Source organism: Maylandia zebra, linkage group LG4 (genome assembly GCF_041146795.1).
Source record: "Maylandia zebra isolate NMK-2024a linkage group LG4, Mzebra_GT3a, whole genome shotgun sequence".
Lineage (NCBI taxonomy): Eukaryota > Metazoa > Chordata > Actinopteri > Cichliformes > Cichlidae > Maylandia > Maylandia zebra.
In genome coordinates this window covers 21,685,204-21,709,447 of record NC_135170.1, presented here as the reverse complement: position 1 = coordinate 21,709,447, position 24,244 = coordinate 21,685,204, and the positions used below count along the sequence as shown (strand labels likewise).

The following is a 24,244-nucleotide window of genomic DNA, read 5'->3' as shown; positions in this document are numbered from 1 at the left end:
GTTGCTGGCAGTCGCTAGGTGAAACTGGTCACAGAGAGGTATATAAGATTGCTTTGGTCGCTAACAGATTGTTTCAATTGCTTAGGGTGACCATATTTTGATTTCCAAAAAAGAGGACACTTGGCCCAGTCATGAAGAACTTTAATAATACTGTTTGCTTAAAGAAACATATTTAACATATTTAAACGATGCCTTCTCTGTGTTATGGCTTTTAGAAGCCAACAAGTGCAAAAAAAATAACTTAAAAACCTCTGGAATTAAATAATGCTACAGTAATGATGCCTCATCTGTATAAGAAAAATTACCAGTACCGGGATGAGGGAAATTTCTTTTGCAGTTCGTCTGAAAGGATGCATTTGCGCTTTGACATCTTTTAAACATCATCTGTCCCATCTGTAAGCCCAGAACAATCACTCACAAAGCAGCAGCTCGGGGATGACGTCACACATATGCGTCCTCTGTAGGCCAATAGGAAAACCCAGGCATTTTCATCCATCTCGAAAATCCCCCCGGACGCCCCGGACAGAACATGAAAAGGGTACATGTCCGTGGAAAAGAGGACAGTTGGTCACCCTACAGTTGCCTGTAGTTAGCTAGCTATGGATGACACCAACTGCTGGCTAACTGCTGCTATCCCAGCAGTGGTGAAATTCAGTTTGAGTTGCATTTTTTCCAAGTTTCACTAAAGTTCGGCTAGTAGTTAGCAAGTGTTTGCATCTTCCATGCAAACTTCAGACAGCTGCAGCAACCTGCTATTGACCAAAGGAATCACAAAGAGGTGTTTGGTGCATCATCCTTTTGATAACCGATTTCACCTTGCAAAGGCCAGCAACCGCTTACCAACCATTCAGGGAACGCATGTTTTTCCCTAGCAGCCAAAGGTTGCCAGAGGATCTCTAGGTGTCACTGAGGCCTTATGGACCACCTAACTAAATTATGCCACCTACCACCCATTGTAAATCTTAACACAGACTCTTTCATCTGGGTAACTCAAGATTCAGAGCAGGTCATTTACTAATCAAGAAGTTTAGTGGGGCAAGCCATGCTCCAGTCTGCATGCCAATGTATCTTTGCACTCCAAGTCGTCCCTGATGTGTTCATCTTAGTGTGAATGTTAGACAAAAGCACTTAGACATAGAAAAAAAGAAGAGCTACTCTACTTGTGAAGTATAAGAGTGCCACATGTGAACCAGTCTATTTACCATCTTCATTAATACAACACGGTATTCCTTAGCTGTTCCATGCATGTTGGAAATGATACTAAAAAAAAGTGATGATGGCCAAGTATTACTATGCAATGAGTTGGGAATTAAATAGTTTTTAAATGTTGTGTTATAGCTGGTGTTGGAGTGCACTTGTAAACATTAAAAAAATATATAAATGTTTTTTATATAATTTTCCTATGCCCATTCTGAAAATTATTTTAAAAAATATGCATTTATAGTGCATTTATGATTAAATCAGTCTTGAACTTTCTTTGGTGAGACAATAAAAGTGGCATAAGAAGATATTTTCCCATCAAATAAAACTTACCATCATTCTGGCAAATAGACTTTGAAGTAATGTAACGTTTGTTTTTTGATAGTCAAATAAGCTTACACATTTCCAACACAATATAACAGTACATATTATGTTAAAATGAGCATATCCACCCATTTATAGCTGACGAATATTAACTTGCACATCTGCTGGGCCCACTTACCCCAGGTGGCACCAAACTGGGCTTTGGTATGCATTTGGTTACATTTTACATGAAAGGGAGGGTATGTTTTCACAAGAATTGATGATGTCACAGATAAACCAAATCAAATTTCTGAACTATCATAGGGCCCTGGAGTGTCTATAGGTGATGAGGAAATGAGAGATAATGAGTTTAGTCCAACTCATTTATTAAGAAATCCTCATTCCACCAGTGAACTGGCTGAACTCCTCACAGAAAGATAAAACTGTGTCCAAAACCTCCATTTCTTTTGTGCTAAAAACATTTTCAAGTGCTGCAGTTGTACAAATTCCAGCTATGGGCTTATACAATACAAGTCTTTCCAATTTCTTTTGCCATCAAAGATTTCTTTTACCAGAGTAAACCCAATTTCCCAACTTCCAACCCTCCCGCCTTCTCGGTACATTGCCCGTCCATTCTCGTTTCCAATTTCTTTTTTTCCCACACAAATTGATTTTTTTCCCCCTGAATGCAAACAAACAGAAAAACAAACAAATGAGCCATCTGCTCCTCACCTCCTTTACTCCTCCTACTCATCCCTCTTTGCTTGCAAAAGGACTTGCTCAAAGTTAATTTCTCAGGTGTCCTCATTAATTGTTAACTGATTACCTTGGAGCCTTTTATGCCTCGTGCACAGCGTATCGCTCCATCTTTTTCACCAGGAAATTTAGGGGCCTTGAGCCGAAACCAGTGGATACTGAAAGCCACGCTCAGCAGCAGGATGTCAGACTTGATCGAATGTAAACGCCATGAAATATGTGCCTCGGTTCTAATCAGCGTTGCCTAATGGCCAACATGCGATCACTAGGAAAGTGCAATTTCAAAAAATTTGCCTCAGCATCAGTGTACGGAGCTCAACCCAGATCAGTGTTGCCATGACATTCATTTGGCGTGTTAACCCCATTCAGTGTTTCGCCAATGTTAATGTGACATTTTATGCGACAACCAGCGGCTCATTGTCACGGCCTCCAGGGAGAGAGGCAGATATGCTGCGAAATCAAAACGGAGGGATGGATGTGTGTGTGTGTTTGTTGGGGGGGGGGCGTCACATGCAGGTGTCCCATATTCCCCCACGTGAGGCTGCTGGGAGAAGGTGTTGGTGTGTGAGGGTGGTCAGTGCCAAGAAATATTCCCTATTATGAGGGGGAGAAAAAAGAAAGTGCCCGGGATCTATATTTTCTGCAGCCAGATATTAAAAAGATAACTAAACATAAATCAATCAGAGGGGAAAATTGTATTTTCTCTTTCACGCATCTTTCTCTGCTCCATTTCCTCTCTGTCTCTCTCTACCTGCTCAGCTCTGCAGCGTGTGTGTGTGTGCGTGTGCGCGCGTGTGTGTTTGCACAATTGTGTGTGCACAAATGTGTGTGTAAATAAAGTTTATATTAGACAGAAAGGAGCTTTAAAAGTGTTTGTGCCATAGGACTTGTAATGTATAAGATCGAATATGTATTTATACTCAGTCATTAAATGCAGCACACTATTCTAATGATGTATTAATGTACTCATGACGCTTCTGGCATTTTTTGTTGGTATTTTTCTGATAGCGATTTTCTACACAATGACTTTTTCGAGCAGTCTTTTACCTTCCTCCGTGGCAGTATTTCAAATCAGTGTTTTTTGATTGTATTGGAGTGATTATAGGCTTGCATAAATCCACTTTTTTCCTCCTCTTAATGAATGTATTGACTGTATAAGGACTATGTATTACTGTGCTGTGAGAAAGTATGCAGAAAAGTATTGGCACATATTTTTGATTAAATAAATAAAGAGCAGTATGTCTAAGTGTTGAGACACAGAGCTGAAGGTGAAGTGTGTCTTTTTTTTTGTCTACTAATAAAATCATACATTAGTTAACACCAAGGATGTTACTACACAGATGTACATCCATAACAGAAACACAAAAGGCTTAACTGCACTAATGCAGAAACTGTAGAAGTCTTGAAAGATCAGATGTTTTTTTATTGATAAATGCCCATTATTATTTTTTTAGGTAATCACATAATCATGTTATTTTTTACTAATTTTAAGCTGAAACCCAAAAAGGATCCATTACTATCATTACTATTCAAATTAAAACTCTAAATTAAGATACTCAAAATAAATACAGTTAAGAAACTGTGTTAATAAAATACTTCTTCTGGATATGTGTTTTTAGTCTTTTTAGTGATTTATCAGAACAAAATTTCTAATATGACTAACGCTGACTTTCTAATAGACTTTTTAGTCGTTCTAGCTGAACATGCAAAACTAGGGAAATGTTTTAAACTAATAGGCATCATAAAGATCCAGACTATAAAAACTGTCTGAAGCCTTTAGAGCACTCTAGAGTCTGACTTACTGCACAGCAACTAGTAATACAAATTTTGAGGTTAATATTTCAGATTTTGGCCATTTTGTTGCCTACTGGGTTGCTGAGGCCAGTGTAAGAGAATATATGAGGAAATAAGGAAAGCAAAATAAGTACCTTTTAAGTAGAGCTATTCTTTTTAAATAGTTGCTAGAATGTACACCCATTGGTTTATTACTTACTTATTACTTTATTAGGTACAGCTGTTCAATTGGTTGGTACCAGGTGGGCTGCACTGAGTACCAGAAATTGCTGCTCTAATGGGATTTTCCCACAGAACCATCTCTAGGGCTTACAAAGAATGGCCGGAGGCAGAGGTGAAAATGCCTTGTTGATGGCAGAGGTGGTCACACAACATGTCAAACCTTGAAGCAGATGAGGTCCATGGTGCTGAAGAAACTGAGGCTACAAAAAAGTTGTCTGGGCTGATGAGTCTCGATTTCTGCTGCAACAGATGAACAGAAGTTACTGACGTTTAAAACAGCGGTTCACATTTTTCCCATTTCCATATGAAACACTTTGCACTGCTTATTTTAGCCCATTTATCACTTACTGTGGTGGTAGAGCCAGCGTGTAACACTGATTCAGGACAGCATTTCTCCCCGGTTTGTGCAACGGTGCATAAATCTAGAGTTTCAAATCCAGCTGTGTACCATTAAAATTATGGGAACTACAATCAGTGTGGTTTAAAGCATTTAGAAAATACTGCAGAGCTGGGTAGATGTTATCATGTTGCTACTTACACTGCACTAACAAAGCAGAAGCTCATCGGAAGCAGTCCAGGGGGTTGCTCACAAGCTCATACAGCGAGAGGAGGGATTTGTGTGTGTGTGCGTGTGTGTGTGCGTGTGCAGATATATGTTATTGATGGAATGGAAAGCCAGTCCTCATAATGTAAATCAGTACATTCTAAGGGTGTAAACCTCTAGACAGTGATTGTGAGTCAGTGTCATGCCCTCTGGAGTGATGATGATGCTGTGTGAGTGAGTGTGAGTGTGTGCGTGCCCAATTAAAGTCTTCTGACAGCTGCCCTGAGTCATCCAACACTTTGTTCCTGTCAGCGTCAGTATAAGTGAGAAACGGAGCAGGAGAAGATGTTATTTTATCAGACCATAATCACCTCTGACTGAAGACAAAGCAACACAATTGTGTCATCTTCCAAACTCCCCCTGGTTCGATCCACAGGCAGTAAACCAATCTCTGACTTGCTCATATTCACAGTCTACCAATCATCAATTCACAGAGCTCACGAAAAGCCAATTAGAAAAATAATGCTCACATTTCACATTCCCTGCATAACAGTCACATTAAAAGCAGCTGCACAAAAGAAACGGCGCGTTTGTTTCATGGAAACAACCTGCGAGTGGTCTCTCAATAAATCCACACGGGATTGAATTTTACGATCTGAGGGGACTGCGCTTTTCATCTGCACACTAAGATAAAGTCTGTCTTTTTGATAAATGTGCTGTCCACTCTTACCCATGTGAAGCTTATGCTTCAAAAATGAGGAAATAAGGAGGGAAACATGGAAGGACGAGGAAAAAACACAGAGTCTGTGTATTCACATGGCAAGTGTGAGCAGGCTGTTGCTGCAGTAATAAAGATGGATGAGCCTGTCGGATGCTGCCGATTGTGGCTGCGTGTGCTCACGTGGGCATTCAGTTGTATCCTTGGTATTAACAACAACAATAATATTAAAAAAGAATACATTAATATGAGGCTAATATCCATTGAATGACAAATAATTATGAAGTTGCTATTTTTGCTCTTTCTCATTTTCCTTGATAATGAATTAAAATCATGTCAAGTGCATCAAATCGCATTTTGTGAACGCTGTAAGCAACAATCATTAGAAATGAACGACATCTTGTCCCTATTTATTTGAAGCTTGTATTTGTGCACACATTGACTCCGTGGTATAATTTTTAAACACGTACCCTAAAGCAGATGACTCGTAATCTGGAGAGGAAATGGCGTGTCACAAATTTAGAGGATCATCATTTAGCCTGGAGAAATAGTTTGCTGCTTTATAAGAAAGCCCTCCGCAAAGCCAGAACATCTTACTATTCATCACTGATTGAAGAAAATAAGAACAACCCCAGGTTTCTCTTCAGCTCTGTAGCCAGGCTGACAAAAAGTCAGAGCTCTTTTAAGCCAACCATCCCTTTAACGTTAACTAGTAATGACGTCATGAACTTCTTCACAAATAAAATTTTTATCATTAGAGAAAAAATTACCAGCAATCATCCCACAGATGTAACATTATCTACAGCTACTCTTAGTACCATCGATGTTAAGTTAGACTCTTTTTGTCCAATTGATCTTTCTGAGTTAACTTCAATAATTACTTCCTCCAAGCCATCAACGTGTCTTTTAGACCCCATTCCTACAAAACTTCTCAAAGAAGTCCTGCCATTAATTAATTCTTCGATCTTAAATATGATCAACCTATCTCTAATGATCGGCTATGTACCACAGGCCTTCAAGCTAGCTGTAGTTAAACCTTTACTCAAAAAGCCAATCTCTAGACCCAGCAGTCTTAGCTAATTATAGGCCAATCTCCAACCTTCCTTTCATATCAAAAATCCTTGAAAGAGTAGTTGTCAAACAGCTAACAGATCATCTGCAGAGGAATGGTTTATTTGAAGAGTTTCAGTCAGGTTTCAGAGCTCATCACAGCACAGAAACAGCTTTAGTGAAGGTTACAAATGATCTTCTTATGGCCTCTGACAGTGGACTGATCTCTGTGCTTGTCCTGCTAGACCTTAGTGCAGCATTTGATACTGTCGACCATAATATCCTATTAGAGCGATTAGAACATGCTGTAGGTATTACAGGTACTGTGCTGCAGTGGTTTGAATCATATCTATCTAATAGACTCCAGTTTGTGCATGTAAATGGAGAGTCCTCTTCACACACTGAGGTTAATTATGGAGTTCCACAGGGTTCAGTGCTAGGACCAATTCTGTTTACATTATACATGCTTCCCTTAGGCAGTATCATTAGAAGACATAGCATACATTTTCACTGCTATGAAGATGACACCCAGCTCTATCTGTCCATGAAGCCAGATAACACACACCAATTAGTTAAACTGCAGGAATGTCTTAAAGACATAAAGACCTGGATGGCCGCTAACTTTCTGCTTCTTAATTCAGATCAAACTGAGGTTATTGTACTCGGCCCTGAAAAGCTTAGAAAAATGGTATCTAACCAGATTCTTACTCTGGATGGCATTACCTTGGCCTCCAGTAACGCTGTGAGGAACCTTGGAGTCATTTTTGACCAGGACATGTCCTTCAACGCACATATTAAACAAATATGTAAGACTGCGTTCTTCCATTTGCGCAACATCTCTAAAATTAGAAATATCCTGTCTCAGAGTGACGCTGAAAAACTAGTTCATGCATTTATTACTTCCAGGCTGGACTACTGTAATTCATTATTATCAGGATGTCCAAAAAACTCACTGAAAAGCCTTCAGCTAATCCAAAATGCTGCAGCAAGAGTACTGACAGAGACTAGAAAGAGAGAGCATATTTCTCCTGTTTTGGCTTCCCTTCACTGGCTTCCTGTTAACTCCAGAATTGAATTCAAAAACCTGCTCCTCACATAAATAAATAATGTGCCTTAAATAATCAGGCCCCATCTTATCTTAATGACCTTGTAGTACCATATCACCCTATTAGAGCACTTCGCTCTCGCTCTGCAGGCCTACTTGTTGTTCCTAGAGTATTTAAAAGTAGAATGGGAGGGAGAGCCTTCAGTTTTCAGGCCCCTCTTCTGTGGGACCAGCTTCCAGTTTGGATTCGGGAGACAGACACTATCTCTACTTTCAAGATTAGGCTTAAAACTTTCCTTTTTGCTAAAGCATATAGTTAGGGCTGGACCAGGTGACCCTGAATCCTCCCTTAGTTATGCTGCAATAGACTTAGGCTGCCGGGGGATTCCCATGATGCATTGAGTTTTTCCTTTCCAGTCACCTTTCTCACTCACTATGTGTTAATAGACCTCTCTGCATTGAATCATATCTGTTATTAACCTCTGTCTCTCTTCCACAGCATGTCTTTTATCCTGTCTTCCTTCTCTCACCCTAACCGGTCGCAGCAGATGGCCGCCCCTCCCTGAGCCTGGTTCTGCCGGAGGTTTCTTCCTGTTAAAAGGGAGTTTTTCCTTCCCACTGTCGCCAAAGTGCTTGCTCATAGGGGGTCATATGATTGTTGGGTTTTTCTCTGTATCTATGAAGCGCCTTGAGGCGACTTTTGTTGTGATTTGGCGCTATATAAATAAAATTGAATTGAATTGAATTCTCAGTCAAAGAAGAAATCTCATTACTTTTGTTAAAAGTAATGCAGTACTGGTGCAACCCAGATTAGCAATCTGTATCTAATCAAGTGTATATGTTCATCTATATATCCAAGACAGAGATTAGACATCATCCAAAAACCACACGAAAGGCTGATTTTAACATTACAACAGTTTCTGTGGTTGTTTCAGAGAATGCATCTCACATACATTGAAGGGATTTCATTCAAAATTTCAGCCTGAGTGAAGACAAATTGAGAAAAATTAAATCAAACCCTGGCACATTATTTTATCCAATTTCCTTGTCTGTCTGTCATTCAAGTTCACATAATACTGTGAAAACTTTCATGCAATTTCTTCTCATTTCAAGCAGCAAATCCTTGTAATCAGGGGCTGTCAAACTTCTAATTTTATCATTTACAGTTTGATGGCTAAATTCCACTTAGCTGCTTCAGTCAGTCAACGGGTTTTGTGCGTGCTGGCTCTCTGGGACATGTGAACAGAGTAGAGCAGTGTTAATGATATTAGTCAGCAATGAAAAGTTCAGGCTTCAAAGAAACATTTCAGTCATTAAAAGAAATATCTTGTAAATATAGGATGAAAATTCTTTGATCTGTTTTGATTTTACAGAGACGATGTTTCTGGGCTGTAGTTAGGGGGAACTTTGATTTACAGAGGTTTGAGATTTCAAGAAATCCAATTGTTTTTCTTAAGCCGCCCACATTGACGTAAAGCTCACGGCATAGATGTGAGACATAGGACCACTTAGGAGCGAGGCTTCCTGAAAATCTGTGAGACTTTAAATGTAATTGGATGTGATTGATGGTGCCACACGAAGCTCTGAGATCAAGGAGGATGAAGATGGAGTGCAGACCCAAGCCGGCAGCTGTAAAAACATAATTTAAAGCGCCTGTTCAAATGTTTGATGGAAAACCATATATGCTGTTGATCATAGGTGATGTTTTTGCAGCATTTAAAAAGTAAATGCTGCACTGATGCTTCAGAGGCTTGACTTTTAACCCAGTGAAAATATATCCCATATTAAAATCTTAGTGCACTCAAGTGTACTTCAAAGCAGAGTAATGGTGGGCAAATCTTCAACTGTGTTCATGATTATTTCACTTGAAACTTGCTTTTCGGGAAATTCTACTTTTACTGTATTTTACATATGTGGAAAATCTATTGCAAATGCCTCTAAACAGTATAAGGAAATAGACCATGAATGTCACGGCAGTAAAAGTGTTTATAGTCATAGATTTGTTTTGTTTTTATATTAGAATAAAATCTCACTTGTAATTAATTACCTTTTTAATTTATTTATTTTAATTTGGTATACTGTGTCCATTACACACTGTGCTATATATATAATACACCTATCTGGTTAACAGCTACACTGTGCTACAGTAGGTACACTGGGTTACCCCTTCTTTTGCTTTCAGGGTTGCCTTAATTCTTCATTGCACAGATTAAAGAAGGTCCTGGAAACATTCCTCTAAGATTTTGCTCCATAATGAAATGACAGCATCACAGTTGCTGCAGATTTGTCAGCTTCACATCTATTATGTGAATCTCCTGTTCCAAAACAGCCCAAACGGGTTCTCCTAGATTCACATGTGGTGACTGTGGAGGCCATTCAAGTACAGTGAACTCACTGCCATGTTTAAGAAAGCAGTTTGGGGTGTTTTCAGCTCTATGACATGGTCAGCAACAATACTCAGGTAGGCTGTGGTGTCTCAGCAATGCTCAGTTTGTACTAAGCAAGACGCAGAAAAGCTGCTACATACCACTCTGACGCCAAATTCTGATGCTACCATCCGAATGTTGCAGCAAAAATCAAGATTTATCAAACCAGACGATGTTTTTCCAATCTTGTATTTTCCAGTTTTGTTGCTTTTGTGTGTATTCTAGTCACGGTTTCTTGTTCTTAGGTGACAGGAGCGGCACCCGATGTGGTCTTCTGCTGCTGAAGCTCATTTGCTTCAAGATCTGGTGTCCTGTGTATTCAGAGATGTTCTTCTGCACAGCTTTGATGTAACAAGTGGCCATTTGAGTTACTGTTGCCTTCCTATCAAAAAAGTTTGACCTCTGGCATCACCAAGGCATTTTCATCCAGAGAATGCTGCTCACTGGATATCTTCTCTTTTCTGGACCGTTCTCTGTAAACCGAAAATCTCAGTAGATCAGCAGTTTCAAAGAATACTCCAACCAGCTCCACTGGCATTAATTTCTGGCACCACATTCAAAGTCAGGTGAATCCCTTTTCTTCCCCATTCTAATGCTCAGTTTGACCTTTTGCCGGTCATCTTGACCGCGTCTACATGCCTAAATGCCATGAGTTGCTGCCTTCTGATTGGCTCATTAGATATCTACATTAACAAGCAGTTGGCCGGTGAGTGCAGTCAGCATTTTACCTGCTTAAATTTTCTAAATGGCCTCAAACCCTCCAGAGTTAGAGAAATCGTTTCACATTAGAGTGAAAAATCTACACACTACAACATTTAAAGGGAACTTTTACAATGTAAATTCAGAGCAGAAAGCAATCACTAATAAGCTCTCTAACCTAATTTAATAATACAAATAAAATTTGCGAATATCATTTATTTGCTGAGCAAAATATTTTTGAGTTCGTGCCACATTGTACTTTTCCATATCACCCTGATGAAGCCCTCTTCAGTTTGTGCTTCTTCAGATAAGCTTTTCAGTGCCTATTAACGCTCTAAGCATGACCACTTAGGCAGTACGCACCATGAAAAGCTTTTTAAAGGTTTAAATCAAACCTTTATGGTAATATAAGGTGTATTTAGAGAGGTCAGCGGAGGAGTCTGCATAACAGCAGTAACAGTTCAGCACAGTCATCCTTGCAAAAACCAGTACTAAACAAACTCAGTGTTGAGGTTTTAATAACGTTGTACAGGGCTGCATTGCATTTCCTCCTAACACACAGGTGTTACAGCACAAACGTGGGTGTTTCTGATATTTTCTTCAGAGAGACATCAAATTGGATTGCATTATATTGTTATTATATCTGTCTGTGATGTAGGCGTCTGTCACTGCTCCAGGCGCTCTCTAAAATACTCAACTCATCCTCCTTACTGAGCAATAACTGCTGTAAGTGTGTGTTTGGACCTGAGTTAAATGAAACACAAAGACAAACAACAGCACTCCGTCTTGTGACTCATCTGACGAGGTTCGTCACACAGATGAGCACGATTAGGGACATCAGTAGTAGTTTACAGTCACAGGAGTGTCACACACCTGTGAGTCTTTTTGACTGCAGGAGGTGGCAAATCATGTCTTGATTGTGGTAAAATTATATAGTGGGATGATGAAGCTTTAAAAAGGTTTGTATTCAGAGAACAAAGTGACTGGAGCAAATCAGCTGAATTGTTCCAGGAAATGTATTGAAGAAGGTGTTACAGAATATATGGTACAGACTGGAGGAAATAAGGTAATTTTTCCAACCTGAAAGGCCCTAAAAAACATTTTTTTTGCATCAGTCATCTTATGAGACGCCTGAACGCAAAACTTATCAGCTGTAGCTGTTTCACGTGAGAGATTTATGCACGTTTGTGCCGATCCAGCTGTGCTCATCTGGTAATCTGGATTTTGCAGCATTTGAATCTCCGTGTTTTGACAAATACACTTCCAGGTCAAATAAATCTGATCAAAACACACCCACACAGTCACGATAAGGTGTGCTCTGTACTAGTGGGAACTTTTATAGAAAGGCAAGCAGAGACCAGGAACAAAAAGAAAAAGAGCGTTTAACGAGACAAACTGGACCCGATTAAAACAAACCTTTTCATGACTGTGTCATGGCTTTTATTCTTTCATATCCTTTTCTCTACTCCCTCCTGGTTGAAGAATTCAAAACGTTATCATAATCAGTATTATCGTCCAAATATTTACCATTAGCTGACAAAGAAAAATAATTTTACAAAAATGTAAACGAATGAGAAAACCAACTATACCAAAAACTAATCATGAATCATAAACTGGGAAAACTAACTCTTGAACAGTAACCTGGAACAACTTGAAGACACAAAGGAGGATTAACAGACAACCTGACAAGGCATAATGGATAACTGACACAATATATACGTACACAAGGGTCAAAATAGAGACACAGCTGAGACGAATAGATATAACGAGACAGGGGAAGCAAAACTGAACACAGGACAAGAGACTGTCAAAATAAAACAGGAAACACAATGAGATGCAGACAGAGACAAACGGGCTTCACACTGGGGTTCGATGCATATGACAGACAGGGGAGACATGGAATGAAAGACAAGGAGAGGAACAGAATAGGGAGACAAAACACAAGGACGTGACTAGGACCCGGAGAGCGAGGGAGCGAGCGAACAGAGAAGGAGCGAGGGACAGATAGACGAAGGCAAAGGCACAAAGGGAACCCAATAAACAAGAGAACATAAACCAGAAATTACAAATAAACTCAGAGACATAAACAGGAATAAAAACTTGAACTTTAAGCATCTTCAAAATGCAGCAAAAGGAATCATGAATGCAAACTAAACTCTAAATGTTGGATCAAGTTTCCAGCAGCCTGACAAATATAAATAAATCCTTGTTCTTTGTGCTTGAACTATGACTATGAAGCGCAATCAACACTATATAATTTAGAACCATCTATGACACAACCTGGCAACACACAACACTGGGTGTGTGGGCAGCTAATCTCTGCACGGGCATACAGAACATGATGCTCACATAGACTCTATAGATGTATAATGTTGTAGTGCTATTGTGGCTTCAATACTTTACACTTCGTGAGCATGGAGACACAGTTGAGAGAGACTTTAGAAGACACGGTAACAAACAGTAGTAGGTGGGACAGTAAGACTTCTCCAAAGTTATTGTCAGTTATGCCTGTAGTTATGAAAAAAGACTTTTCAGTGAATTCACTGGATTAAATGTTTTATTTTCAAAATCATATCTAAAGCCAGTTCAGTGGGGGGTTTTTTTTTAAATGAAATTTGACGCTCTTTTGCAGCAAAATGTTGTGATTTCTTTTTGTGTGTCCTATGAATCAGAAAATAGTGGCCGTGGGAGTTCTTCACTATTTAGAAATTTTAAAATGCTGCCTTTTTTTAATGAGACCAAGTCAGCAGAACATCACCAGTCTATAGAGTTACTGCTATTAAAAAAAACTCCACAGGGGGCCTTTAAAGAAGTTTTGTTTCCCTAAAGTTAACTTTCACTGTTGTTAATTTAGTCATGAATATTTAATTCTTTAGAGAAATGTGCCCTAAAGCCACATTCTGTCACGGGCTGCGATGGCAGACCGTGGAGTTGCAGAGAAATTAGGGCCCAAACGCGAGACTCTTAGTGAAGGACAGTGGATTTATTGACAGGGGTGGAAAACACACAACTATATACAAAATCCCGGCACTGTGGTCCCGTGGCGATTCTCCCTGAATCCCACACAGTGCAGATGTTCGTGAAAGGTGAAACAGTGGCGACTCCAAAAACACCCATACCGTGACTTCCAAAACACGCACCGCTCCAGATTCCTGGTAACACAAACAGGTTAGCAGGGAATCTACTTTCTCGAAGGTTTATATCAAGTCCACGGCTGTACTGACGAGTTCTGACTCAAGGATCCAGCGTCAGCCTCAGCTCAGCTACAGTCTTAAATACTGCTCCCTTGACGGGCGTAATCCGTTGTAGCTGGCAGAGGAGGACGAGCGGCAGGTGTGGCTGTCTCTAGTGCAGGAACACTTCCGGGTTTGCAGTCTCCACAGCGAACCAAAACGTCTGGAAGCTCACACGGAGACACCAGGAGGAAAAAAGGAGAGAAAGCCAAAACACCACACGAACATAACTAAAATACATGAGTCCTGGGTCCGTAGACCCAGGCCATGACACATAAAGCTCTCAGTGGTTTTAATCTACTTACTTAAACCAGAAAAATGGGAGGTGGGGTTCACCAAAGACTTACAGATCAGTTCCACACATGCCAACCAGCTTCTGTTTTTTTTTAATGAAGTGAGTCAGAATAAATAATCAATTAAATGCATTTAAACCAATGCATTTAATGCATTTAAATTTCAAGGCGGTATAAAAATGTTTACCATTAAATGCTAAGACAAGTAATTGGACACTTTTATGCTCCTTTGTGTTTATAGCAACCAATAAACTGCTGAGCCCTTCTGCGAGGAAATACAGAGTAGATTCATGAAGCACTCATGCCTTTTCTGTGATAGAGAATGATGAATCCATGCTAATCCACTTTCATCGTGCCTACTCCTTCTCCCCAGCTGCTTCACTTCTAGCTGTGAATATGCGCCTGTTGAATGTATTACCCGCCGTGCAAGCCCTTTGCTTTCATCTAGCTAACCACGCCACCTTGATGTTGGAGTAGTGCTTAATTCAGGGTGGTTTAGAGCATCAAACAACCTGCAAGTCCAAACAGCTAACAGAAACAAAAGGTCACCTGTGAAGTTGACACTTACAGCAGACGCGGGTTGTCGTTTTTTTCTCTGCGCATTTGTGCAAGCGAGATATTATGCACATGCACCTGACAAATTTGTTTGCATCATAAAGGATCTGTTTAAACACTGACAGACCACTGCCCTGCAGTTTGATTAGAGGATGTTCCACCATGTGGAGCACTGCTATAACCTCCAAAAAAAACACAGGAGAAAATCATCTCTTTTTCCTGTCCAAATCCTTCACTGATGCACAAATCCCTCCCTTTGCTTCAAAACAATCAAGTTAGGTTTAATGAGCGAGTCCAGTCACTGACAGTAAAGCTGTAATATATGGCCAGAAGACTCTCCCTGCCTTCCTGAGGGGCACATTGTGAAGTGATGGGGAATACAAAAGGACGTCTACAAGTTTAACAGTCCCTTATTGCCATCCTTATTCGTCCCCCATCTTTACTTTCCCCCTTCCCGCTCCTCTTCTCTTCTCCAGGTCAGACTGGCACAAAAGTGAAGCAAATAATGCATGAGGGTAATATACTCTACCATCACCTTTCTTTAATGGTGACCTCTCAAGCCCATCTTCCTTCTCTTATATAGTCTCTCCTGTCTCGAGAGCTGTCACTAATCCTCTTGCTGCTTTTAGCCAACTCCCTCTTTAATCATAATTCAAACAGTGTATCAAAATGCAGGAGCAAAAGGCACCGAGAGCCATCCATCAAAATACTGACATTGAATAAGAACCTGAATATGTGATGAGGAGCAGAAACAACACATTGCAACATTTTGCAGCACAGGTTTTTTTTTCGTTTTTTTGTTTTTTTTCTTGCATAAACCCACTGACCCGACTTTGGATAATATTCACTCTACTTTGTTATTCAGTGACGCCTCATAGATTTTGCATGGAATTGATGGCAAAGTTTGTTTAGTGACAGACTGCGGTGACAGTGTTGATTCATTGTAATTGAAAGTGGGGAAAACACTGATTAAGTATCGCAAATTAAATTACCGTCTATGATGTATTTGATGATAAATCAAAAGCCTGATGCTAGGGTTTATCAAAAGAGACGCACATGCTGAGGACAGAAGAAAACAGGCAACATGTGACTCCTAAAATCTAACTCGTCTGGGAAGGCATTTAATTGCCAGAAGGTACATGAAAAGATTGATTCCACATGCGTGTCAGGGCATTCATTAATTTCTGCTCTGAAGAAGCTCACTGTTTTTGTTCTAGGTTGATTTTCTCACAGTAAGGATTAACTGCAGATGCAACTGGGTACTAAGCAACTCAACGGTTTGATCAGAGAAAAGTTCGCCTGCATGAAATTAATCTTCTCCCACCGTATGCTTGAATAAATGACTACCGTGGTTGAGGATCAGACAGTTCTCTGTTATAAGGATGCAATAAAGTCTCTCTGGATACAGAGCACCAAAAAATGTTCATATGTACACTTCATCAAGTACACCTTGCTGGTGCGAGGTTGGAGGCCCTATTTTTTTCTTCAGAACTGCCTTAATTCTTTGTGGCATAGAGTCACCACGATAATGAAAAATTTTCCATATTGACATTAAATATCACACAGTTGCTGCAAATCTTTCAGCAGCACATCCATGATGTGAAGCTCCCATTCCATCACATCCAAGCGTATCTTACTGGATTGATATCTGGCGATTTTTAGCGAGCCTGTGCAAACTGTTATTTCAGGTTCCTGTTCTGAGGGGTCTCCTGTCCCTCGCTGACTGAAACACCTCCAGATTCTGGCCAGTGATGCTTCCAGCCTTGCCAATCAGTTTGTTGACAACCACTGACAATGAGAGAACACTGGTGTTTTGTCCAAGACATCTGCGCTCCAGGTATATGCATCTGTGCAGCACATCCAGACAGATTCAGCTCTCTAATCAAACCTACTAGCACTGGCTGACAAAAAAAACAACCCACAATGGCAATACGAGAAACCAGTAGGTTAGGAAATCTTCGTCCATTATTCAGGCTACGGATTCAGCATAACTGGTGAGCTTCGGGGCTGCTGCGGTCATTTTTCTTTTAAAAATACCACCTTTATTGCCACGAATGGAGAGCTTTAACCAAGTACACATTATCTCCTCCTGTGTCCCCTCTTGAGGGAGGGTGCAGTGGTGCTGCTGCTGCTGTTGGTCAGCTTTAAGAGGCTGATGAGGGCTCTGACTTCATCCTCTGCAGCGCCCTTTACCACCCTCCAGGGAGCTCCCTTTGAGCCTCTCACTCAGCCCAGTCGGAGGACAGGAAGCACAAACAACCCCCTTCATCTGGCAAAATGACAACCACTGACAATGAGGGCTATCGTATTTGGCACAGGGCAGACTCCAAAGACATTTTGTTCTCCTGCGGCCAGCTGTTGGACGAACACGCCTGTGCAACTTCAAAGAGAGGCGAACAAAGTGAGGAAATGTGAGAGAGCGGTGTGGGTATTGAATGGGACAAGCCGAACACAGACGAGTAAAAGCAGCAGGTCCCTCGCGTTTTCTCATAATGCACAGAAGGCACTGACTGCAGTGTGTCAGCGAAGGGATAGACATCAGCAAACAAATGATATAAAAAAAAATGCTGGACATGCACCAGTTAACAGGGCACCACTGGAGATTTCCAACTATTTCATGGTTCTTCATCGCTCCTCCTCTCGCAGTGATTAGTTTTTACAATCAGCGAATGCAAATTGGAATTTGCTGACAGCCCATCAATCACATTTTGGTTGCAATCTGTTGAGCAGCCTGACACATGCCAGTAGACATATCGTGCAGTCAATTTGCTCTTAGACAGTCAAATATATCTCCGTGCCACATGTATATGAGACATATTAACAACATTCCGTTTTCAACTACGCTCAAGGGAGAGCAGGCTGCTCGTCACACATGTCATTCACTGTTTCTCCAGAGCCACAGAACAGCTCTGTTGCATCGAGATGTCTTATTTTGACCAGCGCAAAGCATATATGAATTAAACCTAGCGCACAACCAAAGTGATAATATGATTTCACCTCATTTAAATCCCATTTTAGTTGTATATTTTACTTAAAGATCTTAAATGAGATGTGAAAGAGGGTTTGTTTTAGAAATGCATGGCAATTCACTTCAGTCACATTGGTCACAGAAGGGAAACCCCCTTATTAGTTCTGCTTGACATTTATTATTTCAGCATCAGTAGTAGTTTCAGCCTTATAAAAAATCAGTACACGGGTTTTATAAGAAACTGAAAAGACACACTGCTTGAACCAAGTGTAATATATTTTTAAAAAACCACTGCTGAACAAAGTGCCTTTAATTTTGCAGACTTAAACCACATGTTTTTGGCCTAATGAGCAAAAAAGCCCATAATTACCTTCTAGCATTGTGTAATGACCATGTACTTTGAAGGTGATTAAACCTCTACACCTCCTCTAGCTCCAATTTAAGACTAGATTTTTTTATTTTTTTTAATCCAGATGGTAAGCGAGGACTGATCCGAGCAGGTCAGGTGAGTAGCATAATGTACTGGTGAAAGGGGACATAAAACAGAGAGGTGGCAGCTGCTTGAAGGTTTGTTGCCCACTGCAGCTCTAAGTGATGAAAAATGAATGCTGCACTGCCGTGGTGATTTGATTGATTTCAACATGTTTCCTCCTAAATAATGCATTACTACAAAACACTGTATGATGGCATGCAGCGCAGCAGTGCACAATTTCAGGCTCGGGGACAAAACGCATTGGAGGAGATAATCCAAAGAGAAAAGTAATTAGAATAATATTGTTTGAGTTCTCACCTGTTGTTTGTTACTGAATAATTGTAATTTAAGGGGGGTGCTTTGCTTAAACTGACTTCAACTACAAAACAATATTAAAGATTTGCAAAAAATAGGCTGTCAATTGCTTCAAAGGTGTCATTTGTTTCTTAATGATTTATTGATTACTGAGTGTTTGACAGATGACTGAGATTTGAGGCTGGTCTCCCTGCGAGATGTTTCACAGCTTTGGCAGGAGATGAAGCTTAATGCAGTTCAACAGGGGCGTGCTGATGAACAACAAGCAGACAGGCAGGGTCGTGTTAATGAAGCATGCATTGGTTGGCAGCCAGAAGTTATGTGGAATGCAGTGCAGCAGCCAGCCTGCAGAGTTTCCCACTATGAAATGTGTAATCTGATGGGAAAGAGCCATAAAGATGAAAGCCTGAAATTCAAGGAGATTGCAGAGGGTGGGGTGAAGGGTGCAGGGCTGAGTTATTGGGAATCCCTTGTTGTTTGGGTGCAGATGCACTAACTGCATACACAATCTCCTTTTGTGTAACTCCTGTGTGCCTCCTGAAAAGCCTTGGTTCACTGAGTTCACGGTGTTTAGCAGTCTGGAGAGGTGGATGCTGGGTTTTTTTCTCTCCCACCGAACCTTCCCCCTGTACACAATACCAAACAGCGTGATTAATTAGTATGGCCAGCAGCTATAAAGGCTCCAAATAAGTTGTCATCACTGGTCCCAGGGGTGTCTCTCTTTGGTGTAATTCAGAACAGATCGCCCTGCCGTTTCGCTCGCCCATGCCTGGCAGTTATGTGCTCACAAAAATTTAATGCCGTCCAAAACTCGAGGGACTTAACGTAATTTGTGGGCACCTGTGGTAATATCTGCTATCTTTTACCGAGGAAGTAATCAGCGGCGGGGTGAAGCTCAGTCATTTGATATTCCGATCAGTCTTCAGAGAGAAATCTTACTGTTGCCATCTAATAGCAGCACAGAGCTGAGAGCTAAACAGTGTGGTCATTATTTTTAAAGGGCCATTTCAGCCCGACAGACTCTAAGTGAAATAGGAACTCCCCCTGCAGGATCTCAGGGGAACTGCTGATAATAAAGCACCTGCTACAAAGCCTCGGCAGTCAATATGAGGGCATATTCAAAAGGTACCGTTTGCTGAGGTTACTCCACATCAGAGGTGCTGAGTAACCTCAGATAATGATGTCACCTGCTTGTGTTTGCTTTCTACTGAAGCACACTTCCAGAAATGCACGTTTATTCTTCGCTGATTTCCGTTTTGCTCCCGTGACAATAAAAACAAAACGGCAAGAACAAATCATTTGATCGTTCGTGACCTCGTGACCAACTCAATTAAGTCCATTTGTGTTTTATGGCACAATTAAGCCGAAGCAGAGAAGGCTGGCACCGGCATCCATCATAATTACTAACTGCATCATTTAATGACAGTGAATAATATGTCTGAGGAGGAGGGGAAGACACGCAGCTGTGCAGGTGGAAATACATTTGAGGGTATAGAAATGTCACCGCTGAAAAGGAACAGGAGAACAACCTGGGAAGAAACTTCACTGTTCCAATAATCAGTTAATGGCAAAATAAGAGGTAGCATCAATATAACGTGAAGCAGTGATCGTAAGCTCCACATCATTATTAATGCATTAGCAATGAAAGTATTACATGTTATTATCAAGTTATTATTTGTTTTTACATTTAAACATAAATGACTGTATCAGTGATGTTATGGTGTGCAAAGTATCATTTTTGCCACTAGAGGACAGTAAATATACATGAGTCTGTCTAGGGTCAGGTACAAACGATATGTGTTTTCATTATAGACATTTTATTACTATAAACTTAATTCTACTGCCTTATGGTTACCTATCTGTATATGTTTCCTTGTGGGAAAAATATATTTCCCTAATATTAGGAAATAAATAAGTACACATGACTAGCCATGCTTATTTTGGAGTTGCTGCTGGTTTATTATTTTGGAAGTGAAATCTATTGTTCACATTTATTTTCTCATTTATTTAACTTGATTTAAATCTTTTAAAAACGGTTTTAGAGGGCAATGCAAATATTTGGTCACTCCAGATGTTTGATTCCTGCATCCTTGCATCCAGATTTTATTCTGCGGTAGAGTCACAGAGTGATATCATCAGTCACAAAGTGTCTTGATTCATGTGCAGTCTTCAGGTAGGGAAATCCCAAAAAGGAATCCAAGTGAAGAAGACCCTTGGATGAGTGACGCTGCAACGTTTCTCCCACTGAAAACGATGAACAGAATCCACTTTTTGGGGCCATCAGTCATTTCTTTTCTCCAAAACAAATGAAAGTGCAGGGTGGGGAAGAGCTAAAGTTTCATTTTACAGAGTAAGGAGTGTATTTTAAAAAAAAAATTAAATTCATTTTGTATTATTTTGTCACTGTTATAATTATTAATATTTTATTTTTTAATGCACTCCCTCACACGACAAAGCCTTCAGTATGGGACTAGGTTACCTTTATTGTAGATTATACTGTTTTTAATTTTCTTTGCTCCGTTGCTCTTGCTAGCCACCTAGAGCTGCAATACCTGAGGCCACCACTAGGTAGCAGCGTTAACATCGAGAACCCTTTCTGAGTTTCTGTGAAGAGGAAGAAGGAGGAGGAGGGACGAGAAGAAAGGAGATGTGCGTTTTTAAATGGGTGTGTTGTTTCCGTGGACGTGTTTTAAGCAGCCACGAGACATTCGTGATTTCTCTCTCATGTTGTGAGCTGCCGAGACTCCGTTTAAGGTTTGTACCTCACAGCAGAACTTGTGTTATATGTTTTAAAAAGTGTGTAATGAAAGTTACTTTCGTCCAGTGAACGGCAACAGAAGTTCACAACAGTTGTTAGCTTTATCCCAGATTTTGTTTCTGAGCTAGTTTTTATTGTTACTGGGGCTGAACTGAGGATGTGTTGAGCCGTTGGAGTAACTTTTAAATAGGAAGCTAAGTGTTGGGATTTAAGCAGCCAGATTGACTGTGTGTGCTTTTCCTCCTTCTCAGTCACTTCAGACCTGTGTGAAGATGCAGAGCAGCAGCAGTGAGAGTGGGGCTGACTTTGAGCAGCTGAAGAAAAGATGGACGGCCTTGGTGAAACACTTTAAAGATGACCCCAGGGTAAGCCAAAACTTCACACCTCCACTTGTCAAAGTCTTTTATGTTTTCACTAATTTGTGTGCATCAGCTGATGGTTTGTCTTGCAGCTGCAATGAAACCTGATCTCTTACAGGTAGCACGGTTGCTGAATACGAGACTTGGGCGGTACCTCAGCAGCCACTCGTTTGTAGCTCTCACAGCTCTGATGTTCTGCGCTATGGCTGCAGTGCCTGTTGGACTCTTTGTCACTTTTGCTGTTGTGACCATGATGATATCTGCAGTGGGTTTTGTTTTCTGTGAGGGTAGGTGTGCTCACCCTTGCGCTGTAGCATTTTATGACACCGCACCACCTGGTAGTCACAAACCTGTCACCTGTGTTTGCTCTCTCAGCATTCCTGTTGTTTGTCGGAGGGTTGGCTCTGCTCTGGGTGCTCTCTGGTATCGCCCTCTTCGCCATCGTGGCCTCGGCCGTCGTCAATGTTTTGCATGTCACCACTTTCAGCCTGTTGAACCGTTATTACCCACATCTGACAAAGGTAACGTACTGACAATTAAGCATGAGTTTAGTTGCCTTGTTTGGAACAAAGTTTGTTGTAAATTAAAGTGGATCTATTATACTCATTTTAAGTTCAATGTTATTATTCATGAGCTCTACTAAAGTAGCTCTGACATTCATCAGACCTTCATTCACTGTCTGAAACAACCTTTTAGCTCCCTTAAAGACATCTCTCTTCTGATTGGCTGCCTGAGAGATGACCTACTGGCTCACAGGTGTTGCTTGCAGATAACTTTTGACTTATTAAATATGAACTGTATACATTCAGTCGTCACTTTATTAGGTACATTTCTTCAGCTTCTTGATAATGGACCAAAATCTGAGGAATATTTCCACCACCTCGTTGAATCTGTGCCATGAAGAATTAAGGCAGCTCTGAAGGCAAGCAGGGGTCCAACCCTGCGCTAGTAATATGTAACAGAAAATAAGGAGCATAAGGAACATGGCAGGTCCTTTTTAGACATAAACAGGCATACATTTTCATATCATCGGGTAATGTTAAAAAGTTTGTAGCTTGCATTGGAAACGTTTGTTTTCTTAGTGGATGTAATCAGTTTTTCTCTTCGATAACAGAAAGGTGTAATCGAGGGCGAGAAGACAGAGTGTGAAACTTCAACAGAGAAGGATTCGAAGGCCAACTAGTTTTTCTTCTTCTGCCTGCCTGAAGTTTTGAGTCAGCCCTGCTGAATCCAGGAGGTTGCGATGCAGTGATACAGACTCCTGAACGTGCACTATGGTGTTTTGTTTGAAATCTGCTGTTGTAACAGATCTCATTGTTATTGTATGTCTTAAGCCTAATATTGTTATTATTTCAATAGTCTCACTGTAGTGGAGAAAGAGAGAGACCCATGGAATAGCTAATATTGAACCTACCTCATTTGCTAAGTCAAGCAGCCTTGTTTTAATCAAATGCCAAAGACGCAGGCAGCGTTCCGATCTGCAGAGTGAAGCCGATGACGAGGTGTTTTAAACGTGCACTCTTTTAATGGCCACTCCTTTGATTGTGTGAAGACTTACAGCTGTGTAGTAGTGTGCCTGTGTTATTTATCCATCCCTTATTTGTAGCGTCCAGTTTTAAAAGCTCTCAAAAAACATTCAGTGTGAGGGCTCATTGACCAGTGAGGGAGGCTTTATGTGAGGCTCATTTCAAGAACTAGAGAAAAGGGGGAACTCATGCACTTGCAGTGTTACTTTATTTCTCCCCTCCCCTCCAAAGAAAAAGGTCATGCACTACTTCATTACAGATGAACATTTTGTTAGAATGGAAATGCCGATATGTTTGTGTGTTCGACTACAGTGTACAGCTACTTGATGTTAAGTGAAATGCACCAAAATGACTGTCATGTGTTTATGTTTGCTGTTACGTGTGAAGAGGAACGCTGTCTTCTGTCCAAACAGGGGTGAAAATATTCTGATGGGTCGCTCCAAAAAATAAAGAATGGTGACAAATGTTGTGTAGAACATGCAGTTGTAGTTATTTACTGTACACAGCTGTTTATTGGTGTGATATCAATCATAATGAGGCCAAACTCCATGTACTGAGAAGATGTTTATCCATACTGCATATTGTGCATCAGACTGCATCATGACTGAACACAGATTAAACATTGTTGGGGTAAACTGAACCCAGTGCACGCTGTATGGTATGTTTCACTATTCTATCAACATTTCTGTACTTTATTTCTCTTATTATCAAAAACCATCTGGTCTTCGCTTCATCCAAGTCACATCTGGGGTTTATCTGGCTTTAGCTGGAGTAAGTGAACTTGTCGAATTTAGCGATAATGATGTTCATTAGTTGTTTGATCCCTGGTTTGTTTCTGGGAAAAGACATGAATGCAGCCTCGGGAGGGGTCACGAGCCTGCGTAAATGGGAGGTTTGCGTCAGGAAGGGCATCTTGTGTAAAATCTGTGCCAAATCAAGTGTGGATTCATTTTGTCCGCCCTCAGGGCAAGGGAGTAGCTCAAACTATGTTAGTGTTTCTCCAGTGTT

General features: G+C 40.6%; 1 protein-coding gene across 1 annotated transcript; it reads left to right on the top strand.

Annotated features, from left to right (window-relative positions):
- Positions 1-21,205: 21,205 nt before the first annotated feature.
- On the top strand, positions 21,206-23,712 carry LOC101481379 (lipid droplet assembly factor 1). The gene is made up of 5 exons (XM_004558296.2): positions 21,206-21,347; positions 21,603-21,716; positions 21,829-21,997; positions 22,086-22,231; positions 22,825-23,712. Exons 2-5 carry the CDS (start codon positions 21,624-21,626, stop codon positions 22,891-22,893), a joined length of 477 nt encoding a protein of 158 aa, XP_004558353.1. The 5' UTR covers positions 21,206-21,347; positions 21,603-21,623; the 3' UTR covers positions 22,894-23,712.
- Positions 23,713-24,244: the final 532 nt, after the last annotated feature.

Coding starts and splice junctions, on each gene's coding strand:
- LOC101481379 (XM_004558296.2), top strand. CDS start 21,624: ATGCAGAGCAGCAGCAGTGAGAGTGGGGCTGACTTTGAGCAGCTGAAG. Junction 21,717..21,828: donor ACTTTAAAGATGACCCCAGG/GTAAGCCAAAAC, acceptor GATCTCTTACAG/GTAGCACGGTTGCTGAATAC. Junction 21,998..22,085: donor GGGTTTTGTTTTCTGTGAGG/GTAGGTGTGCTC, acceptor TTGCTCTCTCAG/CATTCCTGTTGTTTGTCGGA.